The sequence below is a fragment of the Fundulus heteroclitus genome, chromosome 3 (genome assembly GCF_011125445.2).
Source record: "Fundulus heteroclitus isolate FHET01 chromosome 3, MU-UCD_Fhet_4.1, whole genome shotgun sequence".
NCBI classification, from domain to species: domain Eukaryota; kingdom Metazoa; phylum Chordata; class Actinopteri; order Cyprinodontiformes; family Fundulidae; genus Fundulus; species Fundulus heteroclitus.
In genome coordinates this window covers 16,963,594-16,983,592 of record NC_046363.1, presented here as the reverse complement: position 1 = coordinate 16,983,592, position 19,999 = coordinate 16,963,594, and the positions used below count along the sequence as shown (strand labels likewise).

The 19,999-nt window shown below is 40.4% G+C and overlaps 1 protein-coding gene across 5 annotated transcripts in view; it reads right to left on the bottom strand.

Moving 5' to 3' along the window:
• Positions 1 to 19,999, bottom strand: part of LOC105940376 (F-actin-uncapping protein LRRC16A) — a 79,238-nt gene that overhangs the window by 29,390 nt on the left and 29,849 nt on the right. For all 5 annotated transcript variants that reach the window (XM_036130852.1, XM_036130847.1, XM_036130856.1 and 2 more), the window contains 7 exons: positions 12,695 to 12,745; positions 8,029 to 8,088; positions 5,571 to 5,692; positions 4,807 to 4,904; positions 4,533 to 4,603; positions 4,297 to 4,370; positions 4,001 to 4,076 (listed from right to left, as the gene is read on the bottom strand). In XM_036130852.1, the coding sequence (XP_035986745.1) occupies positions 4,001 to 4,076; positions 4,297 to 4,370; positions 4,533 to 4,603; positions 4,807 to 4,904; positions 5,571 to 5,692; positions 8,029 to 8,088; positions 12,695 to 12,745 (552 nt within the window). The remainder of the gene's footprint in view (positions 1 to 4,000; positions 4,077 to 4,296; positions 4,371 to 4,532; positions 4,604 to 4,806; positions 4,905 to 5,570; positions 5,693 to 8,028; positions 8,089 to 12,694; positions 12,746 to 19,999) is intronic.

Below are 19,999 nucleotides of genomic sequence, written 5' to 3'. Positions count from 1 at the left end.
ATGTTTGTTTTTTTTATCCTTGATCAAAGCACAATAACTAAACACCGTCCTGTGGTGAGATTTATTGGAGTTATAAAAACAACATTTCTTTACAGTAAACTATAAATAGATTACAGAAAATGACTATAAATGATCTACTATCAAAGCAAGTATGAGACATTGAGTTTGAGGAGGCAAACTGATGTATGGGCTGAATATAACCCTTTAGTAACCAAACAAGCCGGGAATGAAATTATCAAAACTTAAAATGATACAAGCACTAAAACCAAATATAAACCATTAACCAAATATACGACAATAAAAAAAAAACCATGCAATCACTATTCAATAATAAATAAACCGATCAAAAGTCAAATGTACCACAAAAGACAGGTTTCAATTGAGATTCCAATAGTTGAGGGCAGACAGTGCAGAAATACAGTCTGAAAGTCAATAGCTATGTTTACAAGCACAAAATTTCCAGTGTGCTGTAAAAACATCAAAACTTCAGGCTGAAGTACTCAAGGTCACAAGAATAGCTTCCTGAATCCCTTAGGGTGTTTGTTTGCAAACGCCCCTCCACCAAATTGCGTGTGCCAATTAAAACTGTGCAGCAGGATGAAACAGGCGGACGAATTCTCCGTCCTCCGCCTAAAACCATTCAGGTGTGACTAAAAGACATCGGGGAGAGCAGACCCGGGAGGAAGAAGTCGACGCTCCTCTGTGCCCTCAGAACAGCAGGAGAAAGCCCCCATATTTAAACAGAATAAAAAATTCAACATCTGAAAGTCCCAGCTTCACCTAGATGTTCACTGACCCACTTCACTGTGTGCTGCGTCATGGCCAGACGTGTACTGAGTGACTCAACAGCACGCATTCAGAAAGAGGTTTTTTTTTGTTGTTGTTGTTTTTAAGAGTCAAGGCAAACAGTTTCCATTATGACGGCAGAACTTTACTGGAACGTTTTGTGTTATCATTCCTGATTAACAACACCAGCGCTACAAGGACCGCTTCTGTTCGCCTGCTTTCTTCAGCGTGGTGGAGACAGGGGGGGTATTGTCCGACGGGATCCAGCAGCGGGGAGGAGAGAAGGACGGCGGTGATAATGGAAAACGGAGACAATGACAGGACAACTCAGGAGAAGGGGACTGTTGTTCACACAGCTTTCCTAGAGAACCATCAGCAGCACAGAAGCAGGAAAATTGGACGAAAGCAAACTGAGTGGAAAAAAAAAAGATATGAGTGGCGAAATGGGGTGAAGCATGAGAAAATGGTCACACACAAAACACACAGAGAAGCCTGTATTTTCTACAGCAACGCAGTCAGTGACGCTGCCAGCATGTGTATTGTACCATCATTAAGCCCCAGCATGGTCATGATTTGCTGTCCTGACCCAACCTCTGGTGAAACTACACATGCTTCCACACACGCGCCGTCCAATCATGAGGGAACCAGAAGGCTAGTCCTCTTATCGCCGCAGTCCTCTCATCCTCCCTTCTTATCTCAATTTTGGCTCAACATCTTGATTACCCCACCAAGACTAATAGCCTGATTGAGCTGAGGATGAGCAGCATAATCCTTTGCTGTGAAAGCCTGCAGAGAGTGTGTGTGTGTGTGTGTGTGTGTGTGTGTGTGTGTGTGTGTGTTTCCTTATCTATTTGACCGAGGTGGTCAGAATGCGATTTAGGGCTTGAGGCTTTTGGATTTAGTTTTGCTCATCTTCTCAGCAACATTTTTTCCTCTCTTCATGCTCTACGGACACACGGGTTCTGTTTTATTTATTCCTTATAAAAAATATTAGATGTTCCACATCAGCTGTACTTTGGTAACCCTCCAGGGTTACTTCTCACTGGCTTTGGAGGCTTAATATCTTATGTTTGTCATGTTTCCATCTTCCGCTCATGCTTCTTTTCCAAACTCTGATCAGTTTTTCCATATGCCATCGCAACTTGTTTTCCTATTCATCTGTCATTTTCTCCCCGGCCTCACCATTTCTCTGTCTGCTGTGACATCACTGTTTCTGCCTGCCGCCAGGAATCTCTTTGTGATTTCCTGGATATATACACAAAACTCCACAAGGTAGGACATGTTTACAATCACCTGGAAATAAGATGCTAATTGTTCTGTAAAACATAATTTTAAAACGGAGCGTTTTAAGTGTTTTGATCAGATCGCTGACAAGAACAAGCTAGCTATTAAGACAGAAGTCAGAGCTTTAAGCCTTGCAAAGACTGGGCCACCACTACAGTTTCTAATAGTCACAAATTAACAGAGTTCTCAGTCTTTTTTAGACCATTTTTTGGTCTAAAGATAGAAAGGTTCAGTAAAAAGCAAAAGGCACATATATCTGCTGTGCTCAAGGTTTAAACATGTCAAGAACCAGACGGACATATGAACAACTGGATGGACTGTCGGCTAGACAGAGAGGTACGGATATGAACAGGAAGATGGACAAACGGATAGATGCATGGACAGATGGCTGAACGGATGGAGCATTTAGACAAGAGTGTAAGAAATAAATGTTGGAAATAGAAATGTTCTTCCACACTATTTTCTCCTTCTTTACTCGTCTGAACTTGGAAAATCTTTACAATAAAATCCAGATTCTTCCATGCTGTGTAGGAACGCAGTGAGCTGCGTCCCTTCTTACCCACAACAGACCTCAGCTTTCTCTATTCTTGATTACTCATCTTAATGTCAAAAACCACTTTATTAAAGTACTTTGTAAAAGTGGTTATCAAGTATTCCTTTACTCAAACCAATTAAAGCATGTTTATATCCATAAATAGACCAGGTCCTTTTCCCTATACATGCATCATCAAAGACATCTACACCCCCTTATGACTGAGACACCAAGGCGCACGCTAAATAAGTGCTACCACAAAGCCTTAGTCAAACATATGTCTGCTCCTTCCATCTTTACATGGCACGGGGAGGGAGTAGTTTTCAAATTTCAATACAAAAGGGAAATGTTTGTGACGGAGGAGTGAGGTAATCGTTTGGACAGAAGAAGCTGCGTGTGGTAATTTGTGAGGCCCGGAGAAGCTGGGAGATGCAGAGTTGGTAATGGAGTGCTGAAACGGGGGTGGGGCGTGGGGGGCAACAGCCTGAGACATTGAACCCCTTTGTCTCATTTGGATTAGGAGTCTTATCACACAAGAACATTGGACTGATCCTCAGTCAAAACACTGCAGGGGGAAATTGAAAAAAAATAAAATAATCCAAAATATTCTATAACGACAGACTGATTTAGCCCTACTTCCCCCCCACCCTCCAACCCGACAGAGTGGAGGAAGAGAGGAGCATAAATTCACACATAGAGGGTAACAGAAAATAAACATGGACTGGAAAAGGTTTAAAAAAACAAACAAAAAAACACATATATGAACAAAAGCATGAAATGGTAGAATCTATCACGATTCCTCTTAGGGTAAAAGTATGTTTTACAGTAAATTAGGAGGAAATAATGACAATGCCAGCAGCCTAAAATCTGTGTAGTAACAGTCTCACTGTACGAGTGACTTTCTAACTGAGAAAAAAAATATAGCAGATAGTTGAAAAAAAGCCTAGCCATTTCTTTTAATGATTGCCTGAGTGATATAAAAATTGGGAGGCTGATGCCAGTATTAGAGAATAAATTAACTGGATCAGGCTCTATTTGAGTAGGAGATTTGTTAAAAACATATTATTGCTGTAATGAGATGAAGTAGGCATGGGTTAGTATGAGATTCCAATGTACGGTGGAAAAAAAGCCACGTTTCATTGCATTTAAAACAAGAAACACGTGTAAATGTTTGACATAATTTAAATGCTTTGACTTAGGCCTTGTAAACACATTGCTGGGTCTGGTAGTTTGCCGTTTTTAGCAGCTCACAGCAACAGGTGGGAGAGGGGGGATCGCTACACCACCTCCATACAAGCGGAGGAAACCGGGATGCTCTACATAAAAGGACCTTGAACAGGAAAAACTACAAAAGAAAAAAAACCTGTCATATGTTTTATTTGTTTAGGACGTACTGACCAGTTTGTAATCCTTGGTGGACAGCTTGGTGAACCACTGGTTGAACTCCAGGACTGCTATTATAGCTACCAGATCCCTGATGACAGATAGCAGAGAAGAAAAATCAGAAACCAACGCTGAACATTTTTCAGTATCGACATATTCTGCTTATTTATGGGATCAATTATTAATCATACCCCTCCAAAGCATAACTATCTTGTTTAGTGAAAATTATTTATTCTTATGTAAATAACCTCAGTTTGGTTATACTAATGATATCTTTCAGTAAAATAAAATAAAAAATAAAAAAAGCAGACCTATTTTCAAGATGGCTGAAGTCCTGCAGGTTGAGCTCTCTGCTGTCTTGTGTCAAGTAGATGGTGTCAACATCCTGCAAAGCAATTATTCAATAATACATCCATCATAGTGTTGCTGCGCTCCTATTTATCAAAAGCCTGTATGTAGTTTTATGTGGCCAGCGGACGGCGGTACAGTGCAACAGCGCACAGCTCTGATGTGTAACTGTACCGGCGTGACAGTAAGCCATCCTTACCCACTGCACTTCCTCTCTGTAAGGTAGTCCTAGCCAGTCGCACACACATCTGTACAGCTGAGAGAACCCACCTACAAGCAGAGACAGAGGCCCAAACGACCATATAAGGTGGAGTGACTGACATAATCACTGCTATTTTGGCCTCGTGCGGAGGCAGCAAAACACCAGCCGTAACTTAGTGGTGATTTTACATTATGGTGCACACTCACTTGTTAGTTTTTTTTTGTTTTTTTTAAACACAGACAGCAATTAAAGTAAAGTGACAGGATCCTACCACAGGGTCCAGGTTCAGCAGGCTTGTTGTTTTCCCACAGAGTCTGCAGGGAGCTAAGCCGGTCTGGAGGCTCCATGCAAAGCTTCTTCATCACTTTACTGACAAGAGAGGTGAAAATGTTTAATCCATTACAGTGTCGCACTGGATGAAAGCCTCAGAAATGATCCTTCTTTACATGTAGATGAAGGAGGGATCACTGTACATTGATGCAAAAAAAAAAAGACATCTACTAATAGCTTGATTAGATTTCTATCTACAACAGTCTCCACATTTATCATAAAATGGCTAAAGTCAACACTAACGCATATCACATAAAGCCCACCGTAACTCAGCATTTCTTTTTTAAAGTTTGCCCTGTTTAAACCTCAGACATTTAGTTAGAGTTTAGTTGATTGCTGATGTGAGAATTTAACTCTGGGGCATTTGAAAAGAAGGTTGCAGCTTCACTTGAGTCTGTTGGGGATTTCAAGAAGTCTTTACAAAAAAAAAAAAACATCATCACGGGACCTGCAGAGGGCTCTAGATGTAAAGCCGCGTGGCTTTACCATCAGAAAGATTGTACAAGCGTGCAGAAGTTTAACCTTCACGGGTGATGTGCAAATGGAAAACCCAAATGCTGGATTGAAGATTAATCCAGCATCAGAGCAGGACTTGTGGAAAATGTTTTTTTTATTTCTTTTTTTTATTTTTTGGACAGATGAGTCTAATCTGAGATACTTGTGAGAAAAAAAAGAACGCTGATGATGCATACTGACTAAACTGACCTGGGTGGCAGGCCAGGACATATCCTCAGCAGACAGTTTCCTATATGAGCGACCACCTCGTTCACCTCCTCCGTGGAGGGCAGCTTCAACGAGAACGCGCCTCGCTCATACTCCACCAGTAGCTGAAAGCAGACATCAATAATGAACACAACAGTCGCTCATAAAGCTGACCCTAAAGGGGCTCTTTGCCTTTTATGTTTCTATTCTCTCTGCTTATTGTTGTTCGAAAGAATTAGTTTGAGAAACTTGAACAAGAACAGGATTCAGCATGGACATGTTGTTAACATGCATGCTTTTCTCTGGTCATGTGTCAGTGTACAGGCTGAGACTCCAATGATTACAGGTTTTTTTCCCATGAATTTTGCTCAGTCATGGCTAACAAATGAGCAAAATTTAAGGATTTCATAGATATAGGTAAGGACTCAATAACACAACCAAGGCTGTTAACCATTTCAGCGTTCACTGCAATTATGTAAATGTTGATATACCGACACTTCCTCTGTGGGGCGAAATTACCATAATCCTCCTGGTAGGGACACAGGAGACCCTCAGTGGAAATATTCAGAGGACTGACAGTCCAGAATGAGCCAGACCGGGGTTGAGCAGCAGGAACAGGACGGACGGTGACAAATTATTATACTCCTGGTTCTGCTGACTGGCAGCTCGCTCGCTCCAGTCGAAAAGCCTTTAGGGGCTCAGCCTAGATATGTCTGCTATTAATGAGTTTTAGGGATTATAGCGGGATTCGAATGTTGTAAGGGTACATTTCTGGATTTGATGATTTTATCTCCTCATTAAAATATGTTGTGATTTTAAGGAAGATTTCCAAAGCAGAGATGGCATATTTAAGCCCACATTTAAGGAGACTTTCAGATGAACAGACACTTCATAGGGTACTGAATTATAAAAATACTAAAAATACAGATCTACAGTATTTTCTACGCTTTTTCATCCATGAGCCAAAAGGTTACGATTTGACACAGACGAAAAAAAACACTGCAGATTTTCTCATAGCTTGTCTAAACCAGGCCAGGGGACACATTCAAACGTGATTAAGCTGCCTTTTTTACAAGAATGAAGAACATGAAGATTAAGGGAGCTCTATGTCACCCATAGGTCATCTTAACAGGTGACACACGGTGACACACGGTGCTGGGAGACACGCTGTGACATTTCTAATCTGTAGCAGCATCAATTCCCTCATCACATCATTTAAAGGAGATGCAGCTGCTGCCAACAGTACGTGTACATGTGCAGGGACTGATACATGCAGAGTTTTAATTGAGAAAAGCACAGTTGGATATGAAACCAGCACACATCAATGAGGTTTTCACTGGTAGCGTTTATCTCGCGGTCCACTGCTTCATACAGTACTGATGAGATTTGTCGATTCACAGGCTTTTCTGTCCTTACGTTTTCCCTTGGTTTTATAACACATCAAAGCATAAATCTATTAGACTTTTGACAATTTATCGTCCAGACTTATAGAAAACTAGCCAAAAGGCAGCTATCGTTGAAACAATGCCAGGAACAGGATATTTGGCCGTAAGTGTGCCACAAGCCATGCAAGATACAAAGGAGCAAAGCCGTGAAAGAAGGTGCTCTAGCCAAGACGAGAGGAAAACTGAACTTCTGACCTGAATATAAACAATATGCATTAAGGAAAACTAACACCCAAAGCACACACAGAAACCTGCTGATGGCAGAATCATGCTGTGGGAAGGCTTTGCTTCAGCAGCGACAGGGAAGCTGGTCAGAGTTGATGTTAAGACGGATGGAGCAAATAAATGGGAATCTTGGAGAGACACCTCTTAAAGAGACCTGAGTTATCTGATTTATTTATTTAAAACATGTAATCAGGCAGACAAAAATAAAAAAGGTTATGTGCAAATTCTGACATTTTAAAGCATAAAATAAATATGAGACAAAACAAATGCATCTATAAAAAAAATTAAGAAATTGAAGCTCAAGAAAAGCAAATTTCCAATACTGTTGCCTGCATATTCACTAGACCTCTGAATAACAAAGCAGATTTAGTACACAGAAGAGATCAAAGAAGCTTGTTTTCACACAGAAGTCTCACTTTAACATACAGCTGGTGTGTTTGTGTCTTTGTCTGGTTAAAACACGCTTGCTGTTCATTCGTCGAAGTACCTAGAGGTGGGTAGAGTAGCGAGAAAATGTACTCAAGATTAGAAATTCTTCAAACTAATATTTCCCTAGTAGTACAATGCAGTAAAACTGCTCAGGTCAATTTTGTTCAAAAAGTTATTCAAGTAAATGTAACTAGTTACTACCCACCTCTGGTTACCAGGCACACTACACTAGGCTTAGCATCTGGCTTTAACCTACTTAAAGAGACTAATGCACCGACTTAATAACATTAGGAAATAATAAAACATTTTTATTGGAGCTTTCTTTAATATAGTATCTTATGCTTGTGTGTAATGTGCAGTACCTGTGTCGGCTTGCTGCAAGCAATTCCCTGGATCTCCAGATAATTAAAGGAGTGCTCCACCTGAAAAATAAGAAAAAGAAAAAAAAATTGGTATAAGATCACAAAAAGCAAAGTCCAATGAAGAGATATGAAAGAGGTCTGATGTGCTTCTTAGCTTCACCAAGATTCAAACATAAATACCTGTCTGGTTCAACCACTAATTTCATTCAACACTCATTCTTGAAGCATGCATTTAATTTGCATGCATTTCCATCAAATATGCATGCAAATAAAAACATTTATTTTTATATGTCATTTTTAATTTCCACAAATCTTCTTTCTTCCACAGTTTACATTTTGTTCACCATTGCCATTTTCAAGCAAAAGAGGCTAATCCACTCTTGCACAAGCATAGTCTGAGTTTAAAGAGGTTGTTTTAGGACAAAGAAAACAACAAGGAAAGAAATACTCATGGCTCATCATCCCATGTCTAAGAAGAGGCAGAAATAAGTTATTTCATGCGAGATGGGAATCCTGCGCACATTCATAATGAGCACAGTTTTCCACTGCCTCTTCCTCTTTTAGAAAGGCAGACAGCAGAGAGCCTGAGGGCAGGCCGGGCAGCGCGGCCAGACTATTCCAGGTGGGAGCTCCGTTTCTGAGGCTTGGCTCAGAGATGAGAGGGAGGAAGTGGATAAGCAGTCTGTCTACTGTCTGAATACAGCATGGAGTGTGTTTGTGTGCATTTCCTTTAGCAATGCTTTAACCACATTCTCAATTATATGGCCAAAAAGACTCCAGTTTCCATATGGAACAAATAAATGCCCCCTCCTTGACTTTTACTCTAAGTTCTAATAATATATAATCATTTCATAAAAGGAAATTAATAAATACAAACAAAAGGGTTACAAAAATGACATTTTTAAGAAATTAACCTTAGAGACATGTTGTGATTTTAAAAAAAAAAGGGTTTGGATTTACGTTTTTATACCAGCTTGTGTGCAGTTTGAAGAGAAAAAAAAACTGGAAGAAGGCAACTTCATCACCCGTTGTAATATATGCATGCTTCTTTGTCACAGTTGGTTTCACACGAGCAGGCCTAAAGGCTGCGCAGATTAACTTTAGTGTACACGGTACAATGTAAGGTTTAAATTAGAGGCCCCAGTAGACACGAGCTAAGTGCGTGTCAGCTGTGCACTACGGGCTCCTGGTTATCGACAGATCTACATCTGTGACTGTGCTTTGACTCTGCCACGTTGGGCTGCGCCTGAATAAATGCACCGTTTGTGTTAAATTAGCACAATGTTCAAAGTTTATCAGCAAAAATTGACATGCCCTTTGGTGCAGTTTCTACCACGCCTTGTGATCTAACGCTGTAATCTACAAATTGATACATGGGACACAATATATGAAATGCTTTTCTATTTCCCACCTTAAGGCAGGGATTTTTTTAATCATTGATTAATCTACAGTTTAATCTACTTCTGCTATCTGATGGCAGGGCAGCTCTCTGGATAAACGTGAGCTAACCAGTGGCTGAGGTATCATACTGGGAGGAGCAAGAAGGAACCAAATGCTGTTCAATCAGTCGTTTACTGTCCATCTGTCAGCTTATTTGCTCATCTTCTTAGGTTTCTTTTTATTATGTTTTCATGTGCCTACCATGGTAGCATTATTGGCTAATGTAAAAACACAGATTACAACCCGTTATTGATCGCTTCAGAAAACATCCAGTTTTGTTTCTAAGCTATTACGTATATCTGTTTTGCCAGAAAACTTTCAATCTGTATCAATTAGAGTATAACAGAGTGTCTATGCTTTTCTATTTGTAAACGTCCACACTTTACCAGACAAAAATGTCAAAGATTTTCCACACAGAGTGTAAAAAAAGGTTATTTGGGTTGGGTTCTTATAACTATGTTTTATAAATCATGGGGTTTCATGGGGGTTTGTTCAGATCCCACATTTTAGCAATGGGCACCAGTTTATTGCCGTTTTAATGTATTGGCAGTTTAATTAGGATCTACCACAGACACCAAAAAATAAATGTAATATGTTAAAATCTAAATGAAAAAAGTTGGAGTGTTTATCTGTGGATTCCCTTGCTCAGTACCTCTAAGCTAAGATGTTTTAATGTAAGAAAAAATTAAGTAAATTTAATATAAATCCATGCAAGAAGCACTTTACTCTATAGATATTAATGTATTTATCTTTAAATCAAAAGTATAATGAATAAAGTCTGGAAACACAAACATGTTTCCTCCGAGTTTTCTTTCTTCCATACATTATCCAGACCTGGAAAACGCTAAAAACCAATTCCATACTTTTCCAGACGGCTTAGCAACCGTGGCATAAAAACAAAGAGGAGGGGGAAAGGCAGGAAGAAGACAAGAATGAATATGAGAGTGAGAAACAGCCTGTGTGAACGCTTCAGAGCAGTCACAGACTGTTAAGCCCTGAAGCTTTTTACAAGAGCAGCCAAATCATCAATCGAAGAGACTCGCACAGGAAAACCCGCTGAGAAGAGAATAAAAGAGCCACAGGCAGTTTTCAGCACTGAATTGCAAACTGAGTTTCCATACTGTAGCACAGTAAGTCAGTATTGAAGCTTTGTACGTTCAAGTTCCATAAATCCACAGAAAAAAAGAAAAAAAAAAGAAAAAAAAAGAGTTAAATACATTGGATAAATTTGTACTTATCTTAGTGTTTTTGAAGCTAAATGAACAATAAACGGGGTCTGTGTCTTAGTAATCAATGATGCAGACTTCATGGTAAAACTGGGAGCAGCAAAAAAAAAAAAAAATCCCAGGTTCAAATCCCGACCTGGGCTCATTCTGCATGAAGTTTGCATGTTCTCCCTGTGCATGCATGGATTCTCTCTGGGTACTCTGGCTTCCTCCCACAGTCCAAAAACATGATAATTAGATCAATTGGTCCCTATAAGTTATCTGTGGGTGTGAATGTTTAAGGACGGTTGTCTGTCCTCGTCATCTTTAATTACACCTTTGCGTAAAGTGTAAAATTTTATTGAAACATATCAAGTTCCAACTTTTGTTTGTGTCTATTTTTTTATGATTCTCAGAACTTAATCGACTTACAATGGCTTGCAAAAGTACCCCTTCAAAAATACCCCTTGAACTTTTCCATATTTTGTGACATCACAACCACAGACATACATATATTTTATTGGAGTCTCATGTGAAAGACCGACACAAAGTGAAAGTAGAAAGAAAATGATACATGATTATTAAACATTTTTTACAAATAAAAAAATGAAAAGTGCGGTGTGTAAAAATTCAGCCCCCTTTTCTCTGGTGCATCCAGTGGCCTTCAGAAGTTGCCTGATGATTGCGAAAGACTGAATAGCATCCACCTGTGTGTAATCTGATCTCAGTACAGATACAGCCGCTCTGTGACGGCCTCAGAGGTTGGTTAAGAGAATATAGGAGAGCAAACATTTTCACGAAGTCCAAGGAACACACCAGACAGGTCTGGGATAAAGTTGTGGAGAAGTCTAAAGCAGGCTTAGGCTATAAAAACATTTCCCAAGCTTTGAACATCTCACAGAGCTCTGTTCAATCCATCATCCGGCAATGGAGAGAATACGGCACAAATCTACCAAAATAAGGTTGTCCACCTAAACTTACAGGCTGGAGAGCACTGATCAGAGATGCAGCCAAGAGGCCCATGGTGACTCTGGAGGAACTGCAGAGATCAACAGCTCAGGTGGGGGAATCTGTCCAACAACTATTAGTCATGCACTGCTCAAATGTGGTCTTTATGGAAGAGTGGCAAAAAGAAAGTAATTGTTAAAAGAAAACCATAAGAAGTCCCATTTGCCCAAAGCTATGCTGGGTACACAGCAAACATGTGGAAGAAGGTGCTTTGGTCGGAAGAGACCAACATTGAACTTTTCTGGCCAAAATGCAAAATGCTATGTGTGGTGGAGAACTAACAGTCCACATCACTCTGAACACACAGTCCACACTGTAAAATATGGTGGTGGCAGCATCATGCGCTGGAGGTGCTTCTCTTCAGCAGGGACAGATACTGGAAATCTTGGATGAAAACCTGTTGGAGCTTGCAAAAGGCAGAGGTTCACCTTCCAGCAGGACAACGACCCTAAACATAGAGCCAGGGCTACGATGGAATGGTTTAAAACAAAACATATCCATGTGTTAGATTGGCCCAGTCAAAGTCCAGACCTAAACTCAATCAAGAATCTGAGGTAAGATCTGAAAACCTCTGTTCACAAACACTCTCCAACTAATCATACCGGGCTTCAAGTGTTTTGCAAAGAAGAATGGGCAAAAACTTCAGTCACTAGATGTGCAAAACTAGCAGAGATATACCCTAAAGGACTTGCATCTAGAACTGCAATGAAAAGTGGCTCCAAAAGGTATTGACTCAGAAGGGCTGAATACTTTTGCACAATGCCCTTTTCAGTGTTTTATTTTTAAAATAAATGTTTTCTTTCTATTTCACAACTCTACACCACTTTGTGTTGGTCGTTCACATAAAATTCCAATGAAAAGTATTTATGGTTGTGGTTGTATTGTGAAGGAATGTGGAGAAGTTCAAACTGTGTGAATACTTTTGCAAGCCACTGTATTCCTCTGGTGTTATCTGAAAAGAATGAGGATTCCTCTGAGCTGCCGGCGGCTTAGAGCCGGCCTGTTGTTCTTACCTTGGCTGGAATGCGTGCCGTGAGGAGGTAGGCGCGGTGAGTCGCAAGAGCCTAAGAGAGAACAGAGGGATTAATGACTAAGTTGCAGGAGATGTATATAATTAGCAGCTTTAAAGAGACACCGAGCAACAAGAGCAAGAAAATGACAAGGAACACAGAGGAATGTCCAGCTGACTCAGAGAGCTACAGACGTGTGACTCAAACATTTCTGTACAAAGCCCAAAACCAGGGAGGATGAGAAGGAGGATTTGTACTTAATGCATTAAACCAATAACTTTAGCAGCTTCCTAAAATTAAATAACCTAATAAAATCACTTAAACACCACTTCTTGGAGTGATGTAGTAAGAATATATATATATATATATATATATATATATATATATATATATATATATATATATATATATATATATATATATATATTTATTTATTTATTTATTTATTTATTTATTTATTTATTTATTTGTCCATTTAACTTAGTTAAATATGTGGGCATAGAAACTTCAACGGATGACCGTGTTCGAGCACACCGGTTTGAGATAAACCCATTTAGCTTCCAGTTATCAGCAAAACCCCAGCCTGGAGTGGCATTTTGCTGATACATGAGAGAAAGAATATATATAAAAGATGGTTTCAAAGAAAAATGTGCAAGAAGAAGAGGAGCGTCACCGGTGTATGTGTATGAACAACCCAGCAACGAGAAGAAAATTGAGTCAAAGTAAGAACATCAGGGGGTGACGGGATTTAAAAAGCCCAGAAACTGACATCATTTCTGAAAGATGTGAAAGAATGAAACAGAAGTGTGTGAGATAAGGCTAAAAAAGGATGACAGTGCTTTCTGGGCCTCTGCGGGTCAGCTCCACAGGCAGCGTTTGCACGTTTTGATGTGATGGAGGCAGACAGGCAGGCCTGTGTGGCCAAAGATAACCTCTTCTAAAGAGCAAGAGTCACGACCGGTTTGCTCAGCCCTTTCCTCTTGGTGCTCTCCGTCTCGCTCCTGCGCTGTAGGTCTCACATACTCAGTGGTTGCAGGGAGAGGGACTCTGACATAGCATTGCTAAGACCATAGCTCACACCACATTAATATGTAAACGAGTCTGGCCAATTGCCACAAAATAAGCATGTCAGTTTAGACAATAATATGCATTTATTTACGGTTTGTCTCTTGACAGCCAGCATAGGTAGCTGGCAGACCATCCCATGTTCAGTGACGGATAATTTACATCTAGCCGGAAAATATCTGCTGTAATCTTTTTAATAAGTGTTTTCCAATTGCCGATTTGAGGCCACTGGGTCTAAAATTGATACATAGCCAAAAGAAAAAAAATAGACATGAATCACCAATTTTAGTCAGAATTATCTTTTGCGAAACCTGCAAAAATAATTTATGAATGTCAACTACAATTGGTTAAAAAAGACTAGATTGCTCATATTCCTTTCCTCATTTAATATAATGTATTAAGTTCCATGGATACTTATTTTGTATCTTGGCTCTTTGCGAATATTACGTAACAATCCTAAATTTAATCTTGGGCTAATCTTCATTTGATAAAATAAACAAAATCCAGCTAGATTGTTAGAATGTTATAACATTGATAAGGCCATTAAATAGACCCTCACTGACTTTAATGCGTAGATGATAAAGAAATGTGCTGCAGGAGGATCTTTGTGACAGAGAAATTACCAATGTTTAAGCATCAAAAATCATCTGAAATAAAGTAAAGATGCTTTAAAATGGATGTTGTTGAATGATGCATTGGAGCTCTTAGCGTTTATCAATTTAAGGCAAAGCCCAAAAAACAAAGGAGATTTGATCCATCAGAGAAGGTCAATGGAAAATTGGTTGACAAGAACCCTCTTTTTTGATCAAAAGCCTCCTTGTCACTTCTGCCATGGTAGCGGCAGAAGTGACAGTGGGTCTGAGCAGGAGCGGCTCCACATCAAAGCGGCGTCTCAGAGTCGTCAGGGAGGCTGGATGACACAAACAGATCTTTGTCACGGTCGACCGGTGGAAGAGCCCTCAGGCAAGGCTCAGATCCACCTGTAACACCCTATCCTGTCCCAGAAGTCTCCACCAGTGGTTTGCTGCAGAAGAGACGTCCCCTCGTAGCAGTACCAGCGATGCAGCCTTGCAGCATATCTTGTCGGAATGCAAGACTGCATTGTCCAAAGGCTGATACAGGTGGCAACACGACTTGGGTGTTGAGGAAGCTCAACACCAAGACATATAGACAAGATGCTAACGACAGACCTAATGCTGCAAACCCCCTCACCAAAGAGTAACACCTGGCCTAGAGTGGAAGATGAGGGTTGATTTGGGGAGGCAACTACAATTCCCCAGGGAGAGATAGTGAAAACATCTCCCCGGGCAAACCTGATCGTGTGGTCAGAGCCGTGCAAAAAACATCTTGTTGGTGAAGCTCACTGTCCTGTGGGAGGAGGGTATGGAGGCTGTCAACAAGGGGAAGTTTGCCAAGTACGCAGAAATGATGAAGACTGACAAGCATGGGCCCGGAGGGGGAGGGGGGGGGGGCATTCGTTGGGTTCTCAACTGTTCGCCTCCTCAGTGACATCGGATGCACAGGAGCATGGTGTCAGAAAGCCATCAGTGAACTGGCAGGAGAGGCAGAGAAAGGCAGCTTTTGGCTGTGGTTCAGGAGGAAGGACGAGAGTGTTGGGGGGGGGGGGGGGGGGGCAGAGATCACTGCCATTGCTACACCACCTAGAGATGTACTGGGGTTAAGGGAGCAAAACATCCCTGATTGCTGGACCCCAGCTGATGACCAGTTCATGCCCAGAAAGTTGTCCGGAGGAGGGGACTTGTCCAAGGCATGGCAGAAGTGTGTCAGGCAAGAATGCTCAGCAAGCAGGTCACTGCCTGTATCTTTAAAAGCTACATGCATTTCGGAAGCATTTTTCTTGCCATTATTTTACAATGAACTCATAAATTAGTACACAATGCTGGGATATCTGAACATCAGCAGACAAGCTTTTTAAAAACCGACAGTATTAATCTAGTCTGGCAATGCAGACATTTCTGACCCATTTATAGAAACCATCACGCTGTGGGATAGGCTGCAGGCGCACTTCACTACAGGTTTAAGATGTGTGTTACTTAAAGGACGCTGAAAATAAAACTAAAGGAATACCTACAGGTGCTTGGATCTAGGTGCTTACAGATTCGCTTCTACACAAAAAAACTATTATTATTATTATCTTTAGCTGTCACTTTATACATTTCGTAGTAAATAATACTGTATATTCTTCAGTGATGGTATCAAGGTGTTGGTTGTCTGTGCCTGTAATACTTTATCTGCTGGGTTTGCTGTTCTTTTTATATCTCTCTTTGCAGGTGTAGAAGAAGACTAAGTGTATGCTATATCGCTCTCTCCCCTTCCTCTCCTCTTTCACCTTTTCTCCCTTTTTGCATTTTGTCTCGTCTCTTTTTCTCACTTTTTTCCTCTTCTACCTTCCAATTTCAGTGTCCATTGAACATGAAATAGTCCCAGCATAAAATCTAATAAAGCTTCTTGCATATATAAATCAAGAAGAGCACTATGGTGAAAGCAGTGAGGCTCCACTTGTGAAAATAAAATCTGCTGGGCTGTTTTTTGGCTTATTGTTACATTACCAGACAGGACACAAAAAAATAAAACTGTCCTCAGGTCCTTCAGTAGAAATAGGAGCTTCAAATTCAATAGAAAATGTAGGGATTTCAAGATTAAACCCAATCTACACCGGAACACACAATAACCTATCGGTTATCTGTTTCTGACAAATTTACAAACAGAACTATTAAAAAAAATAAATCTTACTTTTTGATGTATTTAATAAACATATATAAAAGTCACACTTGCCAGGTTCCATCACGAGCCGATTGATTGGTGAGTCACTATTCGCAACCGTTTGTAATTACATTTGGAGTGGACACAAGAAAGTGTCATTTATTACAGAACACTCAAAAACACCGAAAACTAACTTGTTCAAACACTTTATTTGCTTTATATGAATTTAGCATGACGTCTCAGATTTTTCTTTAGTTGGTCAACGTCCCATCATAACGTCAATGCATGACCGCCCCACTGCACTCTTCCAGCACAGCGCTCTCCCAGATGGACAGAAGCATGACACTCCGTGACCACCCACCCCCCACCCGTCCCCACCCCCCACTATCTTAAGTGGATTTAAGCCCTGAGCCTTCCCATCCGTCAGTGATTTCACAGCGACCAGCGCTGTGCCCTCAGCTACACTCACACAGCCAGATGGCAGCGGCATTGGAGCATGTGTACGTGGCTGAGGAGAGCATCTGCCATTACTCTCTCTCACTCACTGTAATACACACAATCTACCCCGCACTGGTGGCTTACATGCAGAAGTACTGCCACCAGCTGTACAGCTCCATTTGTCTCGTTGGCCTGAGACACAGCGTGCACACAAACACTGACACGGAGATGAACCGATTGCTCGGCAGGTGGCTGGAAGCAGACGATTTTTCACCTGATTGGCCTGATCAAGGACCGGCCAGTCCGCCGTTCAAAGGAGAATCATATTTAATTCCAGCCTACATTGCAACTACGCAACAAAAATAACACGTTTTTACAGTCTGAATGCCAAGTCCTAGTCATGTACAGTTCAAACTAAACATTATTTAACAAGCTTATAAATCAACATTTCTCAATAAACGGTCCACTAGATCCGGCCCGAACAGCAAATCCGTCTGAACCCAGTTCAAGGGGTGGAAAATGTGGACAGAAAGTCAGATTTATAGCAAAAAGAGGAAAACGGGGGATTGGGTAATTTGTGCATTTGATCTAAAAATCCCAGGTTTACAAAAGATATCCGTGGACCTTTGCTGTTCGTAATAAAAGAGCAGTAAAACAGACACTATTTCTCTGCTTTCCTTTTTTTCTTCCTGTGAGGTGAATGCAACGTGCAACCACACCTTCAGAGCAAAACAATTACTCTTAAAAACAGGAGAGCAACTCTTTTGGTACGTTTTGTCCGCACACAAGAACGACTGGAGCTGCAATGAAAACAGCCAAATGAACAACCAGAGCTCTTTTCATGTTTCTGTAAGCCGTGCAACGATCCTTAGCAGAGCAATGCACGCTTACTACAAGCACATTCAGCGTTCAAGGCAACTTTATTGTTCCCCGAAGCTAGAGTGATTTAGCATTCATACAAACATCTCAACACAACCAGGACAACTCGGATAAATATAATAGAGCTTAAAGCGCTCCAGGCTTCACAAATCAAATCAGGACGCAGAAAAGGGGAACAAGACTGAAAAATAGGAAATGTATATGAAAAATTTAATGAGTATAAACCATTGGGTAAAAACTATAATACCAACAATAATCTAGACTAAATATGCTAAATCCAATAAAAATAAAAGCAGTAGTATGTGCTGCGCTATATGTGCTGAGTCAGATACTCCAGGCCACATGTTTTAGGTAAAGCGATCTAGCAACCAGTGTTGTAGTACTCGAGTCCGAGACTCGAACTCGAGTCCGAGTCATTAGCTAAATTTAGAGACTCGTGACTTGACTTGGACTTGAGCACTGATGACTCGAACTTGGACTCAGGCTCCTACATTCAGATCATTCTGACTCGGAAATTGAGAAAAAGACTCGACTTTTTTTATATCATTAGGCTATAATTTTAATATGTCATTGGAATATTATTTGGTGTATGATTTTAATATCTAAATTATTAGTGCAATGTGGTGGAGTGTGGATTTTCTTTTTAGTTTAAAAACATGTAGGCTATGCTTACTTTAGTGCGGAACTTGGACTCGACTTGATCAATAGTGACTCGACTCAGACTCGACTCAGATTTTTTTTTTATGACTTGGACTTGACTCGGACTTGAACACTGGAGACTCTAACCTGGACTCGGACTCGAGGCATAGTGACTTGACTACAACACTGCTAGCAACCAGCCGACCTTCAGTTGGAGTTCCCAGAAACTTCAAGGGGCAAAATATATACAGAAAACAAACAATGAATCATCCTTAACCTCAACCAAAACCTTTAATTTTTTTGTATCACTATAAATATAAAAATGATGCCATGCATTTACTTATCCATTGAGTCTTGTAGAATCACTGTTCACTGCATTCAAAGCTACAGGAATGTTTCAGGTATTTCCTAACCAGCTTTGCACATTTAGAGACTTAACGTTTTGTCCATTCCTCTTTGAAAAATTGGTCAAGCTCAGTCAGAATGGGTGGGAAGCATCAGTGAACAGCAAGTTTTTTTTAAAACTTCTTACCGCTAATTCTCAATTTGTTCTATGATTTTGACTGAGCCATTTAAACCCATGTATTTGCTTTGATCAAAACCATTAAATTGTAGCTCAGGCTGCATGTTCAGGGTAGGTTACCTGCTGAAAGTTGGACCTCCACCCCAGTCTCAGGTCTTTTCCAGTCTACAGATATTCTTTCAAGATTGTCCGGGATTTAGCTCCATGCATGTTCCCAATAACTCTGATCAGCTTTCCTGCTCCTTCTGAAGAAACAGCTGCTACCACCAGCCAAAATATTTTGGATTTAAATATTTTTTATTAATTTCCTATTCCAGTTGATATTCAAAATAAAATAAAAAAATAGTTTTCACTCTCAGCATCAAGAATAATGAATGTTTTTCATAAAATTAATTTGCAATGACTACAGACATTTTCTGAGGGCAACATTCTTGGTCGTACATTCAACAGCACTTCACCTTAGGGAGAAACACAAACAGTGACTCATCTAAAGGTTTAAAGGTGACACAAAGCGCCTAAAAGTTCGACTCTTTCTGAGGCAGATCAGAATATCAGCTGAGAACAAATAGCAGCCACGACGGTAGTTCCTAGCTCCACAGCCGACGGGCTCTTTGTTGCATAACTATTGTCAGCATGTCCTTCAAGTGCAGGCGAATCGGACGTTAATGAGTCGTGATGTGCCGGCTACAAACATAAGCCGTCATCACAGCGTGACAGGAGTGACTATTTCTAAAGCCATTGAGAAAAGGAGGGAAACATGACAGACAAAGACCAACAACCGAGTCCAACAGAGTAACTGCCATAAAGACACAAAAGGGGCCAGGATTAAATGAAAGGGAGCCAGAGGAGGAGAACCAGTGAAATTATTAAACAGATTCATAATTCTGTTGAACCAAAACAGGGCCACTATTGAAATCTAATGAGGAGTGAGCATTTCTGTTTAGGATTTAAAAGCTCTTTTATCTTTCTAAAAACCAACGGGACTAGAAGAACGATCTGTTAAACTTTACGGTTTTCATTTAGCTCTCTCTCTCTGTGGA